Source organism: Aptenodytes patagonicus, chromosome 9, assembly GCF_965638725.1.
Source record: "Aptenodytes patagonicus chromosome 9, bAptPat1.pri.cur, whole genome shotgun sequence".
NCBI classification, from domain to species: domain Eukaryota; kingdom Metazoa; phylum Chordata; class Aves; order Sphenisciformes; family Spheniscidae; genus Aptenodytes; species Aptenodytes patagonicus.
In genome coordinates, this window is record NC_134957.1 from 9136289 (window position 1) to 9159693 (window position 23405).

At 41.3% G+C, this 23405-nt stretch overlaps 1 protein-coding gene across 22 annotated transcripts in view; it reads left to right on the plus strand.

Moving 5' to 3' along the window:
- The window catches only part of LOC143164442 (uncharacterized), an 89503-nt gene that overhangs the window by 48550 nt on the left and 17548 nt on the right, over positions 1-23405 (plus strand). For 10 of the 22 annotated variants that reach the window (XM_076347040.1, XM_076347042.1, XM_076347041.1 and 7 more), the window contains exons 3-4: positions 3466-3546; positions 5331-5420. In XM_076347040.1, coding sequence (XP_076203155.1) covers positions 3466-3546; positions 5331-5420 — 171 coding nt within the window. Of the gene's footprint in view, positions 1-3465; positions 3551-5330; positions 5421-23405 lie in introns of all 22 variants that reach the window. The other 12 variants (XR_012996077.1, XR_012996078.1, XR_012996075.1 and 9 more) reach the window with 2 other exon arrangements.

Here is a 23405-nt window from a genome sequence, read left to right on the forward strand (position 1 = left end):
CCAAGGATGTGCTCCGGGCACTTTTCTCTTGTGTTTTGGTGGTGAATTGAAAGGTGGAATTGCGTTGTGCTGGAACGAATCCCCTGAGCAGAGGATTTGCAGGGCTCCTTTGCATCGGTGCGGTGCAGCCAGGCACTCTTCAGGCGGTGCAGCTTTCCTCCACTCCTTTTGAGAGCAGGCAAGGTATTTGGAAAGATGAATCATCGGTGCTTTGCGTTCAGCCTGGCACAAAATCTTCCGTCCCTTTCTGCAGGAGTATTTTTCTTCTCTTTGGGGCATCAGACTGCAATTAATACTGTAGTTGTTGTACACCTCTCGAGGCAAAGGTAATTTGGCTTGAATTAAAAAGACAAACCCAAAAGGGTACAATGCTGTTAAGGAGAGCATTAACCTGGCAACAGCAGTGACCATCACTATCACTTCGCACTTGGTTACGTAGGAATTGGGTAGATGCATATGAAGCTTTGCTATCGCACCAAAACGCCTGTTTTCAGCCAGCGAACCAGCCCTTTGTCCATCAGTTAAACATATCAGCTGAGGATCTCCCTCTTCCTTTATAATCCTCTGTCCCGATCCCATCAACGCTGGAGGCAAAACTGCCGACGGCGTCGATGATGGCAGGCGTGGAGCACAGTCCCATGAGGCTCCCTGACTCCTGTCTCATTAACACCTGGATTACTTCACCCTTTAATCTAGTCATCGGTACCCGAGCGCAGACGTGTTTCACAGCTTTGTCATGTTTGATTGATTCTGTTATTTGTATATACAGCTGTACCACTGTCTTTTTTTTTTTTTTTTTTAATACATTGCACGGATGCATACAAACGTACCTCAGAGATGCCTTCTCATCATGCCTTCTACTGGGCAGTCAGGCAAAATTATCTTCACTACTGTGGATTTTATCAACTTGAAATCTAAACAATTAAAAAAGAAAAGAAGCAGTTTCAGGCAGCAAGGTGGCCCTTGAATGCCTCAGCCAAGTTTTGCATTTATGCACTGAATTTTTAATTTGTTTTTTACATGATTTTCCTCCACTTGTTACTTTATGTGAGGCCATATAAAAGATGAAATGGACTGTGGAGGAGGAAACGTGGAAGCTGTTGGTACACAAAATGCTGTCAAATGCAGACAGCAAGCAAATGGACAGAGGTTTAGTATTTCCTTGCCCATCCCTTCCCATCTCTTTTGTTAATAATGACTTTGCTTATTACTTAATGCAATTGCAGATCTAGAAAACAGCTGAAAAGCTTAACTTTAGAAATTTGACTATTCAGTGTGTGAGTAAACTTTGCCCTTGAAAAGGTCTGTCACCTTTCATGCAAAGCTTCGATTTACAAGTGATATCTATATGGAGTTCAATGTTGAAAACGTTGGGTGCATGTCACTGTCACGAGCAGCATGCATTATAAATAGTTTATATGTATATAAGTTTATTGATAAAAAGATTTGTGGTGGTTTTTCATAAACAATCTATTGTTGTATTGGATCTCAGAAAAGGCAATTAAAAAAAAGGTGTCCGTTTTTCCAGCGTTCAACACTATCTTTCATCTGTGGTGGCAGGACGTGGCTCAGCGGTGACCAGGTCTTCCCCGCTCAGCTGTGGGCTGCGTGCTGTGATGAAAATCACTCCCAGCAGATAGCGAGCACCCGTCATTGGGAGGGGAACCTGCTCTCTGCTATTCACAGGTGAAAGGTTCTGGCTGGGGTGAAAACCAATCCCTCGCATGCTGCTGCCTCGCCATGGAGGTGTTTCCCCCGTCATCCTGGTGAGTGACATGGGATGTCTGGTGAGGCCATCTCTGCCTGCGCTGCCCCTGCGCACCATCAAGTCTCTGCTCTGGGTCGGATCAAGAACCTGAAAATGAAGATCTGTTCCTAGCAGCAAGCCCATCAAATAGAAACCCCTGTACTTATTTGAGAGCCATTTGTGTCGTTACCAGGATACTTAGAGCCAACAATTTTAGCTGTAGGCACATAATTACCCTTTTCCCAAACGTGACCCCAGAGCATGTATTCTGCATAGCAATGCTCTCCAGGTCTTCCTCCTTTTCACAAGCAAGAAGGCTTAGCTCCAAGCCAACATCAACGCTGCTGTTTCTCCTAGTTTACCTTGTATGATGTATTTTCTCATTTGTGCTATTTTGACCTTCTCCAGCAGAAGGTGTGGTAGCCCTTTAGTGGAGCGCTGCGGAAGTAGCCTTGGGTCCTCCTTTCTCAATCGATGAGTGTCCTGCTTGAGATGCTCCCTTTTCTGTTGGCCTAAAAATAAGAATTACATTGCTCTGTTGCAGTCACATCTCTCGGTCAGTGAACAGAGCTTCTTGAAACCAGCAGGCTATACTGTATAGTCAAGCTTCCTAGATTCCATTAACATTTTGTTAATGAAACAGTGCTTTGTCAAAGAGTCTTGAAAACTTAAAAGGGTATTTAAGCTTCTTCCATGAGTCAATACCATGTAATGTCAACATTACCACGAAGGGATAATTCAGAGATGTCACACAAAGCATGTGTTATGCCATTTGCAGTCTAGCAAAACAGCTCAGCATTTATGTTGTTTAATCCATCTTCAAAAATCTTTTGTTCTGAAAAAGTTTGAGATCAATCTTGTCAGTATTTACTGACACAAAGCTGATGTAAGTCTCTGCTCCTATTGACTTCATCTGAGTTGTAAGAGTTGCCCCAGCCTCAAATTAAGCCCAAATTAGGCATACGACGAACTTGATATCAAACTTTTAAGGAATATAGAGCTGAATGGCACACATCCTGCAAATGAAAATGTGGATAAAAGTAGAGTGAAGTAAATAGTTTGCAATGATCTGGGACAGTACAGACACAATTTGAAGAGACTTAAAGAAACGTAACATTATCTAAAACTTTGTAGTTATGAAATAATGTACTTCTCTGGCTAGAAGTAAATAGGAAATACAGAATTAGGGAGTTCAGATCTGAGCTCTGTCAATGGGGTTGGGGACGTGGGGGCTAATTTCCAAAATGTATGTGCTGCAGTGTCCCGGGTTTATGTCACTGTCGCAGTGAGTCTGGTCAAGGTACATGAAATCCCTCCTTCCATTCCTCCTTCCTTCCTTTTCTTAGTAATTCTGTAATTGTACCTACCATGTAAGGAAGTCGTTTCATCCTACTGGACATTGCAGTAATGCTGTTTGTTTTACCTTTGTACTTTTTAATCCTTTTCCATTAAAGCTCTATATAATTGATGTAGTTGAATGTAAAGAAAGGCAGCCTCAGCTTTCTTTGAAGAAAATAGACTGCCTTACTTCATACTTGGCTGAATCCAAAATGCTTTCCTGTGATTATTTCTTAGCTGCGTTAAATCTATTTCAGTTTCAGACTTCCCAGATACATGGGGTCAATTCTGCAATACGTAAAGTGATGTAAAATTCTTTAATTCACACGTTTTGGTGGCAAAGGTTTGTGTTTCATTCACATTCAGGATTTTTCTTTCAGACCAGGCATTGTGGAGACAGGCAGCGTTACAGACCTGCTGGAGGAGCTCAGCAGCAGAAGAGCCAGCACCGCACCAGCGATGTGAGTGAGTGGGGGAAAAGGGTCCTAATGTTGTATTACTGCCGGTGGGTCAGGTACGCCGAGGTAATTTGCAGGTTCCTTCTGAGTAAGGGATACTTTCTGGCTTGATTGCACACAGCAGGAAGAAAAATAGTATGAGGCACTTCATTTGTACTTTTATGCTGTTTTACAACCTGGGAAACATATGGGGCATAAACCAATTGCTCTTTCTGTGAAGACCTATGGAGGGCTTGCAGCCTCATTGCCCCAGGTGAGGTCACTGCAAGAACAACAAAAGTGAGAATCAACTATAGAAAAAAGGAAATACATTGCAAATACAGGCTTTGAAACCTTCCGAAAGCAGGTTGTACGGCAGTGTGTGTTCTAGCAGCCTTATGGTATGAAAAGGTCTCAAAATGGTTAGCTCTTCTTGAAAGATGCCTCGTAGCAAATTAAGCTATACGTGAGTATATGTAGTACATGCATAATTTTACAATTAAATTAAATTTTGGGATTATCTCCCAGATGCCAGTATATTTGATCAGGTGCTTTGAAGGAATAATACATTTGCTAAGTAGGAAAATTTGAAAAAAACACTGATGTTACATAAGAAGCGGAATCAGACATAAAGTTTATGATCCATCTTGGCCTGCTGTTATAAACCGAACTTGGAGTATGCACGCTGAATCTGAAATACCACAGTCAGCACTGCAGCAAAATGAAGCATGTGGTAATGGAGGCAATGTTTAAATCGAGTTTAAAAGAAAGACAAAACCAGTTATTTCTAATAATAATAATAAAAAGATACAGAGATTTTAAAAGAAAGACAAAACCAGTTATTTCTAATAATAAAAAAAAAGATATGGAGGGTAATGTAAGTGTATATGTGAAGTGCCATTCAGACAAAGACTGTCCCAAAGGTTTTGCAGATTTTAATGAGACAACGACAATATAAATCAGAGAAGCCTGAGAAAGGAGGATAGAGGCTGGAGCGTACGATGTTGTGTATTTAACCTACTATTTAAAAAAAAAGGAAAAAATAAGTCCTTGAATACATTAGGTACTGAAGAACCATTACAGATGGCAGAAACTATATACAGAGATGGGGTTTGTATCTGCAGTAGTGAATGTTTGAAGGAAGAGGGAGGTGGCTAGCGCCAGATGTATGATGGCAGCGGGAGCAGGGGTAGACCCCGCTAACTCGGGACAGTGGGACTAAATCCCATAGGTGTAACTGCCCTCTCTCAGTAGCCGATATGAGACTTCCTTCCAGATGCAGAGCTACTTACATCTTATCAAAAAGCAGGCATTACAAAGATTTAATCTAAATTGTTTTAAAAAGAAGTCAAGTCCTTGATACAAAGACTCCACAGATAATCTGCAAGACCATTATAGTTCTGCTTCACTTAAAAATCCACCTCTGATTTCCTTAACACCCTCAGTGACATTAAACATCTGTTGATCTGCTTGTGCGTGAACCCCCCATCTCTCCTTGTCTCAGTTCTCCATGAGTAAAATGAGGAGAACAATGCTTTCTTCTGTACTTTTCTATATTGCTCATGTAGATGATAAATTCTGGGGAAAGCAGCTCTGTATTACTCTGTGTTTAGACAGTGCCCATCCTAGCAGAGCCCTTGTGTTATCCAGGAGCTTCCAGGTCTGACCGCAGAACAGGTAATTGTAATTTCTGAACCAAGCAGAGTATTTCCTCTATATGGCACTAAATTGGGTAATTAAAAGAAATCAGTGTTTTCACCACTCTATCATGTATTAAAAAACTGCTTATTCTCGTTTCCTTATTTCAGGTGGTTTGAACAGAGGTCTGTGGTGGTCCAGCTCATTGGAAACTTTTGTGCTCAAACCAGGAGGATGCTATGGATAGAGCTAATCTGTGAGTAAGTTTTCTGGAGGCCATGATGTCTCCTACAGTTTTGGGTTTTTTTCTAAAGGAGACATTGCTCTGTATGTGTCTGTGTGTGAGGGAGAGAGAGAAAGATCATTGCCTAGAGGGTTTCAGTTATCACACTGTCTAAATATCCCTTATTTTTAGTTGGAGTCTTCTGAATATGAGATCCCACTACAGGTAGGTGAAGTGACCTCTTCGGTTTTGAATCTGCTCTTCTCTGGCAGATGCAAGGCTGCGGCTTTGAACAAGAACCCCCACCTGCTCCATGCAAAGCTCTTTGAATTGCCCCTGATACGCTTCTAAGGCTCCCCAGTTGCGTGCAAAGCACTTTGAAGATGAATGCCCCGGCATAAGGAAAACATGAAACAAAACTTACTCCCTTATGTCAGAGTGTGCGGCAGATTTCTCAAAGATCTTCAGTACAATGGTTGCTCTTTGGTGGGTGAGAGGAAATAGGCTGGTTCACCAGCTTGTAAAAGCAGAACAAAATTGCACAGGGCTATCCATTGGGTGGTAGATCAGGCAAGAGAAAGGCATTTGGGGGTCTCCACAACATTCAAGTCTGGCAAAACTTATTTCAAATTGACTTCATTGGGTCTTACCCAACAAAGACAAATTTATTATTATTAAGTTTTTCTTCCTCCTGAAGTTTGCTATGTTTTCAAGTTGACAGATATGCCATGTCCTCTTGAGGGGGGATATTTTTCTCTGTCTCCATGAAAATCCTCACAGCCCAGCTCCTTAGGCTATACGTAACGGTCATAATTTTGGACGTGACCAAGAGCCCTGGGAGCTGAAGGGCCCATGGGTCCTTGGGAGAGTGGTAAAACGGTAGGCAGTTTTCTCTTATCTGTGCAATTCTGAATATTTCTGTGATAACTGGCATGAAACTATCTGTTAATGTGTTTTTTAAACCTGATGGATCAGTTGTTCTGGCCCAGGTGAGTGGTCATGTATGACCTTAAAGTTTTCATTACCATCAGATGAATGAACCCATTTCCTTGAGAGGTTAATGGGCTTAAAATGTAAAAAATGGAACTGATGTCCTAGGATAGAGTAGGTGTAGAAACAGGAGGGAAGAGGAACAGTAAAAGAGATTAAAAAAAAAAGAGAGATTGGGTAATAGAGATTAGTGATATTCTTCTCACCTCTTTTGGATGGCTACTACAACGCAGGCGTGTGAACTCCCTGTAAAGTAAATGGAGAAAAGCAGAACCCTCTGGGCCACGATTCTTTTCCACATATGATAGATCCCTCTTCCTTCCAATCAATTAATTGCATCCTAAAAACATCTATTTCTCACCATTGACTTTAAAGGGATTTTAGATGACTAGCTCAGATACAGCTGTCTACACAGTAAGTGATTAAAGTTGGGTTAGATGAGTTGGCAGACTATATGGATTTTTTTTCTTCCTTCGTGCAAACCCTAAATCAAAAGGCATCTCATCAAAGTATTATAAAATGCAGCCTTCAGAGGGATAGTCTTCTACTTCCATATTCTGGCATCTGAAGGGAGGAGGGAGACTCCCATCAATTTAGAGAGAGGTAAAGATTTCCTCTCCCTCTAGAAATCATGCCCATAATGGGAAATTCAGACATTTATGAGATTTGCTTAGCCAAGGCACAGCTGAGCATGTGGATGTGTCTGTTCATCTTTATAGTATTATAGCAAAAGTAGAATAAAGGACTATTTTTAGGGGTCCCCCCCCTTTCTGTTGTGCTAGTGGCCCAACCTGTACCTGGGGGGGGGGCAGATAGAGTCTCCGTGACATTATAAACTGAACTCCTTACCAGCCCTCTCCCTGCGACTGCAAAATAGGGATAAACTGCAGGTGTTTGTTAATGGGAAACCTCAATTTACCAATCCACCAGAGAGGGATTCTCACAAAAACCCCATGCAAGTTGTGCCTGGTTTATGTAAGGTTGTAAGTGATTTAAGCATGACCTACAAATTTCTGGCAATTGGTGAATATTTCCTTTGGGTTTCGAAAGTTGGCAAACCTGATACGTACTATGTATATTTTTTTAAAGTCAATATGAATTTCAAGGACTGCAGAGAGCAAAGCAAGGAATGACTTATTTTAGTTTTAAATCAGAAAGGGACTCACTGTGACACTGTGCATGTATTCGTTTCCTCTAAACGTTAGTTTCTTGACATAATGGGTAAAATATCAAATTATTATTTAAACATACAAATAAAGCGAGTGTCCCTTTTCCTATCTGTAAGTAATGTTCTGCTGCCAAGTGATAGGCATGACTGTATTTTTTCCTAATTGAATCTGCATATCTTTTCCTCTGATAGTCCGCTGCCGAATATTGATGGTTGCAATAATTGGCTCTTTATTGGTATATTTTCTCTGGGATGTTTCAACTTTCTGCAGTAAATCCATTTCAAGTTTTCCTTCTTTTATGGTCTGGTACTTACAGAAGTTGCTAATTCTGGTGGAGCTGTAGGACTGTGAATGAGACTCGGTATTTTGATTTGTTGTGCAGGTCATGTAATGATAGCTGGTATCTCTCCTTTTATCTTTTCTAGTAGAAATACCTCAGTTGTTACTGGCTATATTTAGCAAGCGAACTCAATCTTTCTCCTCTCTCTGTTTCCTTCTATTTGTCCCTAGCTTCAAGGGTTGGTGGCACTCGATGGTGGATAAATGCAAGAAAATCTAATAATGCCTTTCTAATATACCCATTTATCTAGTATCATATTTTATTTTAACTCTTAATGCAACTGTATAATCATTGCTCCATTGTTATAATTGGATTTGGAAGTATATTTGTGCCATTTAATTACATCTATAGCATTTCTATAAGCTTATTCAGAGTAATTAGTAATCTTATAATTTTTAGCGGAATCATATTTTATATCCACTGTGCTCATTTTTCTCTTCAAATTCTTCAGCACATTTGCACCAATTTTGCTTTTTACACTGGAATTTCTGGCATAAATAGTCATTAAGGTTTTTTCTTTTTTCCCCACTGTGAATATGAACAGAGTCTAATCCAGCTTCCATTGAAGTCAACGGTAATCTTTTCATTTACTTCGGTGGAAACTGGATCAAGCTAATAGGTTGCAAATTGCATTCAAGGCAAAGCCACATCTTATCATGGAAATCATTGTGTAGCAAAGCACGGTGTATTGATGGAAGACACAAAATAGCTGACTGTTTCCAGATTTTCTTGCCAGATAATTCATAGATTCTCTTATCCAACTTCATTAATTTTTAGCTCAGAAATTATGGCATTCCAGCAATTTTTAAAATATTAATTTTAAGCTGATCTTTCTGACAAATCAAAAAACCCTTCCAGTTAAGGATTTTTGTAAAAGGGTCTAGAACTTTGCTTTCTAGACACCAAGTGAGCTAACTGTTCATCTCAATTAGGATAGCTTGAAATTGGGCATTTTTTCAGTTTTTAAAAAAATATTTTTTCTTCATTTTTAATTGAAAAACAAACACTTCATAATTTTTTTTACCAGCTCTCTGTTGTGTCACTTCAGAGCTGTGTCAGTTCGTTAATATAATTGGTCCTCTTGCTGCTGAATATGAAAACCTGTAAGTACTTCCATCTAAAAGCGTAATTCTAGCAAATTACATTCCCAAGTAGGCACAGATTTATGATGTTCACTTTTTCCAACATTTTAATTTTGCAACTGCAGGGTGCTAACTATATACGCTAAATCAGATTTTATTTTTTTTTCTTTAAACTATTGCAACTTGCTTGTTAAGGAGTTATTTTTCTCTTCTGCACTGCTCCCGCTCTGTTGATTAGAGGTTTGTTGCTTTGGTAATGCGTCTCTCTCCTTCAGGCAGTTAATGATTACAGACAACTCTCTAGCCTGTAATTTTGGGGGAAGGTTATTGAGAAGGTGATATAACAACAATTGTAATTGTTTCTGTAGCTTAGAAATGTCCTCAGTCTTTGCTGGCCAGGTATCAGTTCCCGGGGTTTAGAGTGGAAGAGGTGCTGGTGTCAGGGATTAAAGACACTTTCCTGTGTTATTTATTCCCAAGTCATGCCAGTTCGTAAGGTTAGAAAGAACGTTGTGAAAGATGGTAAACCGCTATTTAATTCTTAATAAAATGTCCATGCGAATGGTGCCTATTTCATCCCAGGCAGAAGGTGACCTTCCTAGGCTTGAGGACGGAACCCCTTGGACCTCCAGGGAGAGATGCTCAGCCGGTGGAGGGGTGGCCCATAACTCCTGGCATGATTTTAGAGCCTCCGAAGCCTTTGCGAGCGGGGGCATCTTTGGTTTCAGATGGCAGGATAACAATCATTTGTTTGTCCAGCCTTTTGATTGAAAATAGATCAATTGAACAGTTTGTATTGGAGATTTTGTTATTCTTCCAGCATGGAGAAGAGTTGTTTATGAGCCTTAAATGGAAAAAACCCTTAACTTTAGTAATTTCATTACGAATCACTTGAACGGAGCAGCGTGAGCACCCATGCACCTGAAATTCAAATCCTAAATACTGCAGTTATTTGCATACTGTATGTAGGTGCCTTGCCATGGGAGCCGTGTTCCCTCATCACGGGGACACTCCTTGTCGGAGCTTGGATTTTTCCAGTGGATGTATATGAGCAATTTGTACTGAAATTTTGCCAAAAAATGACTAGTGTTTTGCCACTTTAAAACCATGGAAACATCACAATGTTCTTTTAGAAATGACTCCATGAATTAATTGCAAATTACTTATTAATGAAACAAATATTCAGCTGTCACTTGAACTAAACTACACGATATGCTTAATGATTATTTTTTGAGAAAACACTTTTGGGTTTGTTTGATCTGCCTAGTGTTAACAGCGGTAGAAAAAGAGGAAAGCATTTGGTGTCGGAGTGGAAACTTGAAACTGGCAAAAAGAAGAAGGAGAAGAAAAACATCAGCCAATAACTGCAAAATAGGTGAAAAGCCCAAAGAAATAGCAGATCCCTAACAATTATGTTGGAAAGCTGCTCCCCCAGGCAGCCCTAGCTAGGTAATGAGGGTAAAATATGGTGACACAGGTGGGGAAATCTGGCAGCAAAGGTTTTCACAGTAATATTAATTCAGCTGCATTCCATGTCCGTAAAACGAGCATGAAAGAATTCGCCTCATATGGGGTGGGTAAATGTTTGCAAACTGCAGAGGCACTCTCAAACGAGTGCAAAATATCGTCTGCAGTTCTGCAAATTATAATAAAAATAAATGTTGCCAATCAGGGAATGTGGATTCCTCGTGGCTCTGGCGTTGGTCTGGGACAACACCACCGAGCTTCCCTGCCCGGACCTTCTATGTCCCACTTGAACCAGCTGAGCAGCGGTGAGCCCACTGGGACCTTCATGGGTGACCGTGGTGCACCCGGGGGGGGATTTTCCGCAGGCAGCTTGCTGAAGCCGTGCATTTTTTCCCTTCGCTCTCCGTTGCAAGGGGCTGATATAAATAGGTAATAAAGCCTTTACACTCTTTGCTGCGCTACTGACGCTGTTTACAAGAGCAGGAACACGGGGCAGTACATGAGCGAGGTAGGTACGCCTGCATTTTGAACACATCTCAGGTGTCCTTCTGCTGGTGCTGCTAAATTATTTACCACTCAGCAAGCGTGTGCCTGCGTGAGGTACTTAAAGGAGGGAATCTGAGGTGAAACCCCATCAGTTTACCCAGAGCTGACTCTGGAATATTCATTATCACATTAAATCTAACCGCAGTGAAAATGAAGGCTTCCGTTGATTATGTGCTTGCATAAAAGACTTCTTTGGTGGCAAGCCTGAGTGCCAGAGATCCGAATACAAAATCTAGTAAGTGGAAACCATTCTCTTTATGGTAAATTTGCCTTCTTGGAAGTTATGAGACTTGGCAGATTTAAATTAAGTTTTAAACCTGTGGTGGATTGTATGATTTTTCTAACTGGCCACAAGCAATACTAGATGAGCACACATCACACGTGCCCAATCCCAGCCACAGGCATGAGCCAGGATTTCCCATACAAAGAAAAAAATAAAATGCAGATTTGATACCCAGAGAATGGTACATGTTTATCTCGGTATAATGTCAGTTTTGCAGGGTTGGTATGGAGGTCTCCTCTTCTGGAGTGCTGGGGCAAACAGCCCTGTCTGCACACACCTGCCTTTCCTTCTCCCCCTCCATCCCGAGTTCGTGCTGGAGCAGAGTGAGCAGCACAGCTTGGAGAGGTGTTTGAGGAACCCTTTGGACTTGTGATTGTGGAAAAGTTCAGTAAAATGTGTGGGATTGGCCCAAAAAGAGACGCAAGGTATTTCCTCCCTCTCTTCATCCATCCCTTGCTCCCTTCCTGTCCTCCCCCTCCACCAGGCGTCCTGTTGAATTTAAAGATTGAATCAAATCTTCTTCTCTGAGAGGCAGAGAAAATAATAGAAATGATGAGATGAAACATTTTGAAGGGCCAACTCTTCAGCAAGTTGTCCCACCGGGAAACAGGAGGGCTGGTTGTTCTAGTCCGCTTAGGTCTGTAAATGAGCTTCAAAGGAAAATGGCATAGCGAGGGCTGGGTTTGGTGGAGGTGGGCATGTACGGAAATGGGAGAATAAAACCTATTTCTGTTAATGCTAAGAATGATGATTCACTCACAATTAGTAATTTATTCAAATATGCAACTGATTGCATCAGCACAAATAATTAAAAAAAAAAAAATAATCAAGGTTCTCCATCCCATAATACTTACAGCAGACTTTCTACTTTGACAAATGATATGTAAGAAACCACATGATCAGAAGTCAGGCTTCTCTAGTCATAAACAGTGATTGATAAAGCTTGATTTGGAGCGTGGTTGCAATGAAACCATCATCTTCCAGAAAATCAGGAGCTTTTTTCCTCAGAATGTTGGAGATTCTTTATGGCACATTCTTCTCTTTATGCCTCCTGTTTTCATCTGTAGTTGGAAATGTACTTAGTGAGTGAGAATAAAACATAACCATACAGTAGATACAAAAGTGCCAAGCACCTTCAGCTTTCACTGATGCTTGCAGAGAGCATAGACAGAAACAAAATGATCTGTAACTACAATTGAGAGGCAACCCCCCCCCCATGTTTAATCAACATTTAAAGGAGGAATTACATGTGCTGCAAATCCCCTTTAATATTGCACTTAAAATCCCCTTACCTGCCTTTAGTTTTCATGGTTTTTCTTATCTTTAGTGTCACTTAATCATATTTCAACAGGATTTGCTTCCTCACTGCCCATCTGCTCTTCCTTTCTAGTGCCGCGTTAACGCCAGAACACCATCCCAATAGTTTCCTTCTACCACGCTTTGATGTCAGACACCCGGGGATTTGGATTTTTTTCCGTTCAGGTTCAAACAGAAAAGAAAAATACTTGGTTTGTGGGAGTGACAGATACTATTTTCAAATGTAAAGGTCTAGAGCTAGGGCAGGGGAATAACGGGAGGCAAACACGACTCTTGTTTGACTCCTGTTGACATTGAGTGTTGGTCATAGGGGAACAGCATCGGTGGGACCCGATGGCCCTGCCCTGCCCTGCTGCTGGCCATGGCAATGCTTCTCCTGGCCCCACGGAGAGGATGCAGGCAGTGTGCTCTGCATCAAGTCTGCGCTAGCAGGAGGGTCATCCTCTGAGGATAATAAAAATATTAATCAATGAGTGGAGAGGGCAAGGCTGTGTTCTCCTCTGGACACCCACTTCGCTTGTCTGGGTTGCCCAGTTAGATCTGTGTTTACTGAATCGGAGGCATCATTTTGAGAGTCTCCATGTGTTTTATTAATCTTAAAAGTATTGAATTAGTAATCTTTGTATATTTATCTGTCTTATTTTCAGAGGTAAGGAAGTCTTTGTAATATTGTGTCTTACTAGTTTAGGAGCGTAAGGATGTGGATAGGTCTCCTTGAAAAGGGAGAATTTTAGATTTTTTTCTTTCAGTGTTGACAGGAACTCTCCCAAAACAGTCATGTGCTGCCTTCTGCACTTACAAACTTAAAAAAAAAATATTTTTATATAAACCCATTCTAATTCATCATGTAACTGTGAGTTAGTCCTTGGACCACTGATCGGAAGAGGTCTGTGAGTATAGCTGGGGATATTATCGTCTCTCTCACATCATTATCTTTGCTGGGCATTAAGCTCTCATGATAATTCATAAGAAAATGTATTTTTAAAGATATTCGATGTCTGCAGTGGCCAATATTTGAACCTCTGTTCTTGAATTATTTTTTAATTAAACATAAAGTTTTTTTTTTTATAAAAAAGTGCCCCGAAGTGCAGTTAATCCAAATTCTGAGGAGTTTGTGCCAGCAGAAGTCAGTCTTGCTATTTCCAAATAATATTTGCATCAGATCCCACGAAGCAGAGCGCGGAGCTGCCTTGTTACAGGAATCCAGAAGGTTCTCTGTATCACAGTGGTGAGGGTCACAGGCTCAGAAGATGCTCATTCGTGCTCAGTGCTGTAATGGCAAAATACATCAGGAATCAGATCTGCTAAAGCAGCGCTGGAGGCTCACCCGCCAGCGGGGCTCTGCCCTTCCCCTCCTGGAGGATGACTCTTGACTTTCTTCAGTCTGGTGTTGCGTGAGCTGGCTTTGGTGGGAGCAAAGCCAAAGGAGACGGGTACTACCAGAGCACAGGCAGGGGAGGGTGCACAGGGGGCAAGCAGGGGACAGGGCAGAGGGATGCCTGGGACAGACTCTTAAAGGACAGGTTTAGAAAGAGGTGGTTGCTTGGAGGAAGATTAAAGAGGTCTTCTTCAAGACACAGATGTGACAGCAAGAGGGAGGACGTGAGGGAAGGCTGGGAAGAAGGCAGAAGCTGGTGGAGGAAGCTGAAGCAGAGGCTGTTGCTGAGGCTGACAGGTTGAACAATGAGAGGAAAGGGCTTGTTCGATTTTGATTCGGTTCATGCGTATGTGATGAAGAAAGGAATGCACGGGCTGATTGTCTGCGGGGGAAGAGGCTTTAAGAGGAAGCCTGGGGCAGATGTCTGAAGCAGATGAGAAGCCACCACAATGTTGGTCACGGGACCAATGGAGATGAAGGAGTTAGAAAAGGAGAGATGGCTTTAGCAATAGAAACAGGATTTAGCAAGAAAATAGAAAATTAAGAATAGTATGAGCTGTATGGAAAGCATTTATTATTATTATTATTATTATTATTATTATTATTATTATTATTTATTTATTTACTAAAGGCTGGCTTGTTTTGAATCTAATAAATAGCTTCTGTCAGAAAAATAGAAAACAAGTTTTAAATGTTGGCTTTTACTTCTACTTTGTTTATTAGAACAAAGACTGTTAGGTCTGTTTTACTAATATCTTGTAAGTAAACATAGTGTGAAAATTCAGTGTGATAGAGAGAGATGATTAAGATGATTAACCATTGAAATTTGGTTCCACACTGAGCACATAAGAAGGAAGAAAAGGATCACAATTAATACATTACTATAATAGAAACAGTACTAATAGGTAGTAATAATGGTTCTTTATTATTCATGGTTAATTTTGGGAGAGAGAGGGTTCATTTTTGGCCCAAAGCCGCAGACACGAGCACTGAAGGAGGGGAAAAACCTTTTTACTGAGTAGAAATTTAAGTCGTGAGCTGTAAAAGGAAGTTGAGCTGAATATTGAGAAAAATTCAAAAAGATAAAAACAATTTCGGTTTGGTAGTTCTTCACTGGTTCTGCAGTTTGGCAGCTGTCAACATCTCAAAATATCATCTCACCCAAACTGTTGAAAGAAAGAAACCCTTTGATTTTTCCCTTGAGACTCCCAAGCTGAAAATGGACTCTTTGTATTCTCAGCCTCATTTCAGACAGTTTTTTTTTTAAAACATTCTTGCTGGCAGAAACAACTAATTCATAAATAGAGTCTCTGTTAATTAAATAAGTTTCATCATTTTAACTTGCCTTTTAAAATGAAAAAGAAAGTAAATCTCTAACATTTTCTTCTTTATTACAAATCTTAAGGGACTAAGCATCACATTTCTTGCATCATTAATAATGCAAATTAGTTTTTGTTTGGGTTGCACATAAGTTTATAGTTAGAAGTAAATATTTAATGCACAGATCTGGGAAATCAACTCATATATAGCAGAAATTTTATTTTATAGTTATTGAAAGTTAATGTAAGAAAGATGGGAGGCAACTGTGGTTTCTGTTTATTTAACCTTTCTTGCTCTTGCTTTTCTTTCAGTAGAACTCTTTGTAACTTGTCATTAAACACTGTTATATTCCTACAGTATCTGTTTTTACTATCTTTACAGTAGCCACAGCGTTCAGCATTCAATACCATTTTAAAGTAAAGGTTAAACATATATAGCGTACTTAGGGCTATAAGGATTATATTTTTGGTCCTGATTATTGGCAGGAAAACCAGGTGATTATTTACAATAGTATCTAAAAATTTGTTGACTTTGCAGCAGTTTTTCTTAGTGTGCTTAATGAAGCAATAGTCAGATAGCCAAATAAGATTAAACTTCACTCGGGGCCTCTATATCGTGCATAGTAATGCCTCGTGAGGGTAAAATACTTTGACTTGTTTACTTGTTAGCACAGCGGTACTCTGCAGTTAGCGTATGTAGCCTATATTAGGTTTTTCTGCCCTGTGTTTTTACACATTATTCCTGCAAATACTGTTCTTCTGTCCGTGTGAAATGTCTGTAGGAATGATACTATTGCAGGCAAATTACAGATGTTTCACCACGACATCTGCACTTTCTGTAGTGACTCTTTTTTTGTGTGTGTGGTGGATTACAAAATATAATAAGTATCCTGTTATTTGTGCATGAAATCCGATAGTGAAAAAGACACCAGAGAGAATTCTTCAGTGATAAAAATTTAAATAGACCCATTTATCAATATGACAGAGATTTGACCTGAAAGTTAAAGTGTTTGAAAGTTAAGTGGGGTTGTGTAAAGAAAGTTGAGGCTGCAGTACAGATAGACCGTAGGTTTTGTAAGTTATTAAATCAAAATAAAAGGTATTGACAAAACAATAAATTGCCCCATCTAATAGCTTCTGGGAGCACTAAATACATTCTCCACACTAAAGATGTGTGAAGCCCTTCCCTTTCTCATACTTTTGTTCTTCTACTCGAAAACATTTGCACCGTGGTTGGTTTTATAACAGACTTGGCACCAAATTGCGCCTGTGAATGCTTTGCTAGAGAACTGGCTCGGCGCGGCGTCGTGGGGAGCAGGAGTGGTGGCATTGCTCTGCTATCAACAGGATTATTAAACTTTGCAGGTGGGGTCTGAATCACTCTCTTGGGAATTAAAAAAAAGAATAATAATGGCACCAGTATCTTTACCGGGAGAACGGAGAGCACACTGTGGTCCTCTTTGCTCTCCTCGGGAGTCCTCAGCACCATTTCCATGCTGGAAGTCTATGGGATTCAGAGGGGAAGCAGCGTCTGGCAGTCCCCTCGAACAGGGATGTTTTGGGGAGCGAGGAGACGTGAGGCAGTTAATGCCACCTGCTTAATGATGCCGCGTAAACCCTTCGCAGTGACCGTCATCTTCCTTAGAGAGGGGCTGAGTTTGCTTATGGAAGGGGAAGGCAAATGGCTGTGGGCCCCGCCGGGGATGGGGAGGTTGGGGAGCGGGCGGGGGGCAGCTCTTCGACCCCAGATTCATTAGCTGGGAGCTGCTTTTTCCTCTGGCTCCTCTGACTCCACAGGGTTGGAGGGGCATACCCCCTACCTACGGCTTCCCCACCGAGGAGAGAATGAGGCTGGCTCTCTTTGGCTTGAAAACTACACAGATTTGAGACTATTTCCCCTCCTGCAGATTTTTCCATGGAGAGGAGCATAGAAGACATTACTATTTATAGTGCACAGTACGTGTACACAGCGTGACATCCACCGGCTTTTCAAGCAAACATCCTATCAGTTTGGAGGGGGGAGGCTTTCCATCTCGGTGTCCCCGAGATGCCCTGTCCCCTCTCCCGGGGAGGTGGGAAATCACGCAGGGGTAGCACCCATCTCCCCTTGTCTATAGGTTTCTTTCGCTTCTTTTTAGATGAAGATACTTGCCCCCCTGCCGTGGAGCTGATCATGAGGCTCAAAGTCAAAGCAAGTTTTCAGCACAAATAACGTGAGTTTTAAGGGGAGGGAGAGGGACCCAAAGCAATGAAGGTACAAGGGGGTTGCAGAGCATCTGCAGAGTCTGGTTTGGGGATGGACCACTTGTGTGTGCGGGGGGAAATGAAGACAGAAAAGTGTGTTGGTTTAACTAAGGGTTTTGGGGAGTTTTCAAGGGGACGAGTGCCAGGAGTGGGACTCGGGTATCCTCGCTGCCCGCTCCCTGCCTGACCGCTGGGTCGCGTGGCGTCTCATTGTGTTCATGTATGGGTTTGGGAAATCGGAACATCTTCATCTAGGCTCGATTCTCAATAAGGAAAAGATAGCTGACAATGGCAATAAAAATAACAGTAAGCAGTTGGAAAGGCCCAGCTCAAATCATGCTCTGTCAACAGCTTTGCAATCTGTATAAATACGAGCGGAAAGACAAACAACTCTGATTTCTCTTTAAGAATGTGAGTATCCATTGTCGTAGATTTAAATTAGGATGTTTTACTTGTACTGTATGTAAATTCCTTCTTGGCAAATAACCCATGTCCACTAATGTATGTGTATTTTGGGTCTGTATAGTTTTGGTCTCTGCGAAATACAATGAAATTTGATAGCACACAGAAATACTTGCATGGAATGTCAAATTTTTTGTGTGTGCTTCTCACATATCCATAAAAGAGTTTACACATTTCTAATTACTCATTCAAAAAGAGACTTTACAGCACTTTTAAAAGAGAGCCAATTTTTTCCCTACTGTGTTCTGTTTTTACAGCTTGTGGAAAGCTTATTTAACGAAAGTTTAAGTAATCAGCGAAAGTCATTTCTGAGAAAAGACTGACAGATACGAAGCCTCTTTTCACACTTCATAAGAGGTGGAGATAGTAGCCATAAAATTTACAGCTGAATAGTACTCTGTTTAGCTTAAGTTATAGAATTAGTAGTGTTTCAGGCATGTGATAGATTTTAGGGAGGTTAAATATTTTAAATGATTATATATGCTTTGTGTAGCTGAGCTATAAGCGTGCGATACTAATAAAAACCTATCCCTCCAATCCCAACAACCTGCACACTCCCACGGGGCTGATGTTGCGCTAAAAATATGTGTTTGCAGCTGACTTTTAACTTCATGTTATATTAATAAAATACTAGCGATATGTTTCCTTTAGAGAGGCTCACCTCTGGCTATGAAAGTATGAATTCCTGGGCTATGAAAATGAACAGACGGGGCATGTTGGGTAAGAGAGGAGGCACTAGGGAGGTCAGCACCATCAGCATCTCTGTCCCAGCTCCTGCAAAGCAGGGACACGCAAGTTTTACTGTATGAGAGACCTGCTACAGAGTGGTTGAGAATAAGTGACTTCTTCTGCAGCTCGTGACCAGTTATGTGTTGAAAAGAGCTGAATAAAAGAGGAAGAACTTGGCTGTATTATGAGACTGGACAGTTCATGAGAAATCTCGTATAAATAGGCATGCCTTTTAGAGATAGTAATAGGCTTTTGAGCGTGAATCTTTCTGAATATTATGAGATGCCCAGGTGTTATGGCAATGGGTAGCACACACAAATACTTACAGCAACATATAAATAAGCAAACAAAAGCAATTACTAAAGGCATTTAAAAGTTACGCACTCTGTGTCATCCTTTCAACCCATTTTTTTGGTAGTGCTTTAGATGTAACTGCTTACCCAGGAACAAACAGCAGGAAGGCTTTCGTAGTTCTTTAAAATAACATAAATTGTGTGAGCTGGAGCCTAGTCCCACTGCAGTTACTTTGGGGTTTGCCATTGGTTTCGACAGAACAAGAACCAAATCAGGGAGGCATCGTTCCTCCTCATTGGGGCAGCCACGGTATAACATTAACACAACGAAGTGGCTCACCGTACAACTTACATCAATATGCAGTTTAAATACGTCTAGCGTAATGGTTATATTTTTTTTATTCACTTTTATGGGAGCCTAATACATCCAGCCTCATAAAGCTCACTCTTGCACCAGATTAAAGCGGTGTCTTTGTAGCATTTACTGGTTGTTCATAAATCATGGTGGCACTTTGTTACTGTCCACACGCTGGTTTTCGTGCTAAAGGTTTCAATCATTAAGATGTACAGTATTATCTCAGGCATAGTTTTCGTCCTAAAGAAATTATGCTGAGAAGCGCCTTTGTACGTCTGGCATTTGTGGAAAATGTGTGTGTACAGCGTGCCATTTGAAAGCTGATACACACGATAACCATTAGCTGCTGTATTAACAAGCACTTTAACTAAATATACAGAAAATTCTCCTGTGTATTTATGCAATGCAGGAAAAGTACTTATCATACCAGTTTGCAAATTCCCAATGTTTATCTCCGACATCTATTTCATCTCAATTTAAGGTTTTCTGGGCGTCAAACACTTAAATTTCAGGTACGAATCTCAATTACAGGGGAAGTGCCTTGATTTGTCAGACCCTACAGGTTTTCAGCTTTGGTTGTTAATACCAACAGCTCCTAAATCCTATTCAGTTGACTCTGAAGACTGTATTCGGGAGGCGTTCAGTGATCCTGCATTCAAATGGTTAATTTGCACTATGTTCTGTTAAAGAAAAGGAAAACTGTCACCCTGTCATTTTAGAGTCTGACACTAAGCTTGTCAAAAGAGACAGCTGTTAAACTGAATTACTGTTGACATGCAGAGAAACGGCCCTTGCCAGATGTAAAGGACATCTGCGGCAATGAAGTGGTACAGGGTGGCTTTTAAAGTGTGGTCATACTGGTATTTGAATAGAGCGTCTATGGCATTAAAACGTGGCCTTGACTCAGACAGTTTAAGGCAGCGAACCAGAGCCAATGAGAAGCACAAAGAAGTGCTGATCTGTTGCTGTATCCATAACTTATGCATGAATATGAAAACAGTGCAGTGTCAAAGCTATTAAGCTCTTATCTTGTATCCAGGAGGATGTGGGTTTAAAACACAGTAGGAAATATTTTGTATTTCTGGGTCCTTGAATGTGCGGGTAGGTGAGGTGTAAATTCATAAGGTGGATTATGCAGGGAATGAATAGAAATAAGTCTTCTTGTCTTCAGCTAACAACTGCTCAGACAAGAATTGCAAAGGGCATTAAGCTTAGGAAGTGAGGGCTGGATGTGCCTCGCCGGTGTTTCCGATAAGGCTGCCGTCGTGCAGAGCACGTGGGTGGGTGCTGGGGAGGTTGTCCTTCAGAGAGGGGAGCAAATAAAGATGGAAATAGCTGCACGGAGAGGCCTGTAAAATTTTGTCCGTGTATCTTAACGTGATTTACATAAAAAAGTCGGAATACCAAGTTCATTTTGTAAAAAAACGTAGATATTATGAATATTTTATAATGTAGCAATTGAACCAACAGTAGGGAATTCTGCATATTGTATAAGTGTGTGAGTCTTTGATTTGCATGTTTTTAGGGTAGAAATAAAGCTGTTTGAGAAAAAAAAGTATCAGTTAAGCAATTTTGCTAAATGTATGAAAAATGAAATGTTATGAGATGAAGCATGTATTCATTACGAAATGAAATTGATGTTTGAAGCTAAAAAAAAGTATTCAGGCCAAACATCGTTTTGAATATGTTAGCAGATCATATCTTGATGATTTATTTGTATGTTTAGTGGTGGCAGAAACCAAAGAGTTTGCCATCTGTGGGGAAGGCGGCGAACGGTATTTCTAAATCATACAGGCTAAGCTGCTCCTTTCTGCGGGAAAGCAGCAACAACAGCAACAGCAACGATTTGCTCTAGGCAGCAAAAATGCTGGCAGGGGCAGGTGTGAGAGGTGTTTTCTTCTTTGTAAGAGGAAAGTCTGCTTTCCAAGCACATGGGTTTCTCTATGCAGAAAGGCTGATGTCAGGCGAGGTGGACTCGTTCCCCTCCGCTTCCTCTAAGGGTGGTGGAAAGACCAGGGCTCGTTTAGGGCTTGAGGTGATTTGAGCTGGTGCCCAGCATTGCTCTGAGAGCATCCCCTTACCACGGAGAGCATTTCGCATCCTGCGCTGCCCAAACTGCATTGCTATTGTTGCCCACCACCGCAGCACCAAGAGGTGAAGGTCTGTGCCCGTGGTCCAGCTGGATGGCCTCCGGATTGCTGAAGAGATGCGTGGTAGTGCCTGATTTATGGAGGTGACTCTATTCAGCTTGGAGAGCTGCTGGGTAGTGCTGCTGCCAAATCTGACCAAAGGGCCACCTGCACATGTAACCAGCGGTGCTCCCACCAGTCCATATGGCCGTGGTTGGCTGGGTCACAGCAGGAGGCGGCTTTACAACTACAAATATCTGTGATCTAACACAGCCCATCCTGAAACCACATTTATCAACAGCTGCCAGAGGTCTGCCACGTACGAGGGAGGCAGTGAGTAGTGTCAGCATTTAACCACCGTGGCATGTGCAGCAAGCAGAGAGTAGCTGTTGTGCTTGTGCAGTCTCCAGGAGTCAGGGACGTGTGCTTTGTCCCAGTGTCTGCTGGGAGGCTTTCAAGAGGAGCAGTCAGGATGACCATCCTCCCCTGGGGCTGGAGCACATGGGTACATTTTGGGTTTCAGGATGCTGGGACAGTTGGTTCCTCAAGAATAACCTTTTTATGGGGACAACGTAGCTGCTTGACAGCAATTCAAAGGCAAACTAATGCCAGCTAGCACCTGGCTAACTCTGTCCGGCATGTGCTGCAAGCCATGTGTGTGAGGACAACCTTGTTGATGATATGGCCACGTTCATGGTGGCATTGTCAGATGGCTTGTTTCTCAGCCGGTGGCGTTTGGGAAGATCTTGGTGACAAATACAGGAAAGGAAATGTAAATAAAAATGTTTAATTACAAATGTTTTGAATGGTGGTTGCCTGGCAGGACCACCACCATCTCATGTGTGTGCTCTGGGGACCACTGGAAGCCACGAGCCAGCATCCAGGAGCTTCCAGCCTGGTGGAGTAAGGGCAAGACAGACCTAGGAGGAAATTACTTTACAGTGATTTTCTGCCTTCCCGCTTGGCTGCCGTGTGTGCCATTGTCTGCGCTGACCCAGCAACGTCAGTACTGAAGTGTCTGCAAAGGCGGCACCATTTCAAAAACCGTCCCTGTGGCTGTGCTGGGACGGGGCTTGGGTGGTCGTCTTCACCCTGCCAATCTTACAGGAGTTATTTGGACAAAACATCGAATACCTATTCGGAAGGATGTTGTATGCTGCAATAAAGAAGGCTGAAATCTCAATATCCGCTTTTCACTGATTAGGCAGAGCTGCAGCTCAGTGCTGCAGGTTTTATCCAGTGCAGACTCACCTATTTACATAAGTTTAACTATGCTGTAATTATTAACGTTTTACAAACAAGCACAAGATGGGACATTTAAATAAACAGGCACAAGCTTATTATTAGATGGCAGGTTTTTCTGTGATAGCTCTTATAATATCATCGTTAGTTTATTAAAGCTTACCATGAAAAATCTCTTTCTCCTAATCTAAGCTCTTTCATACAGCTTCCGATTTTGACTGACACCAAAATAAAATAACTAACCTATAAATTATAATGTATTATTTAAATGATGTATAAAAGCATTATTTGTAAGGCATTGCAAGGATCATCAGCATACCACATATGCAATTTTAAGAAAATAAAAAATATTTTATCAAGATAATAATAAGGCAGAATGCAGCTCTTTTCGTGAGTATTCTCACCGCCTGCTTGTATTAATTGTAATAATCAAACAAACCTGGAAAAAAAGCCCTGTGCCAACAGCCATTTGAACTTCATCATGTAATCAGTCCCAGGTCAAAAATTAAAATCTATGCAATTCGCCTCAGAAATACACCCCAACTTTGTGAGCTGTCGAACAAGCAAATTTCTGTCATTGAAGTCACCCCAAAATTCAGGTTTGTAAATATGTTCCTACTCACCTGTTTGCTGATGTTGGAAAGGCATCTTTCTCATTTTATTCAAGCCAAGAAATG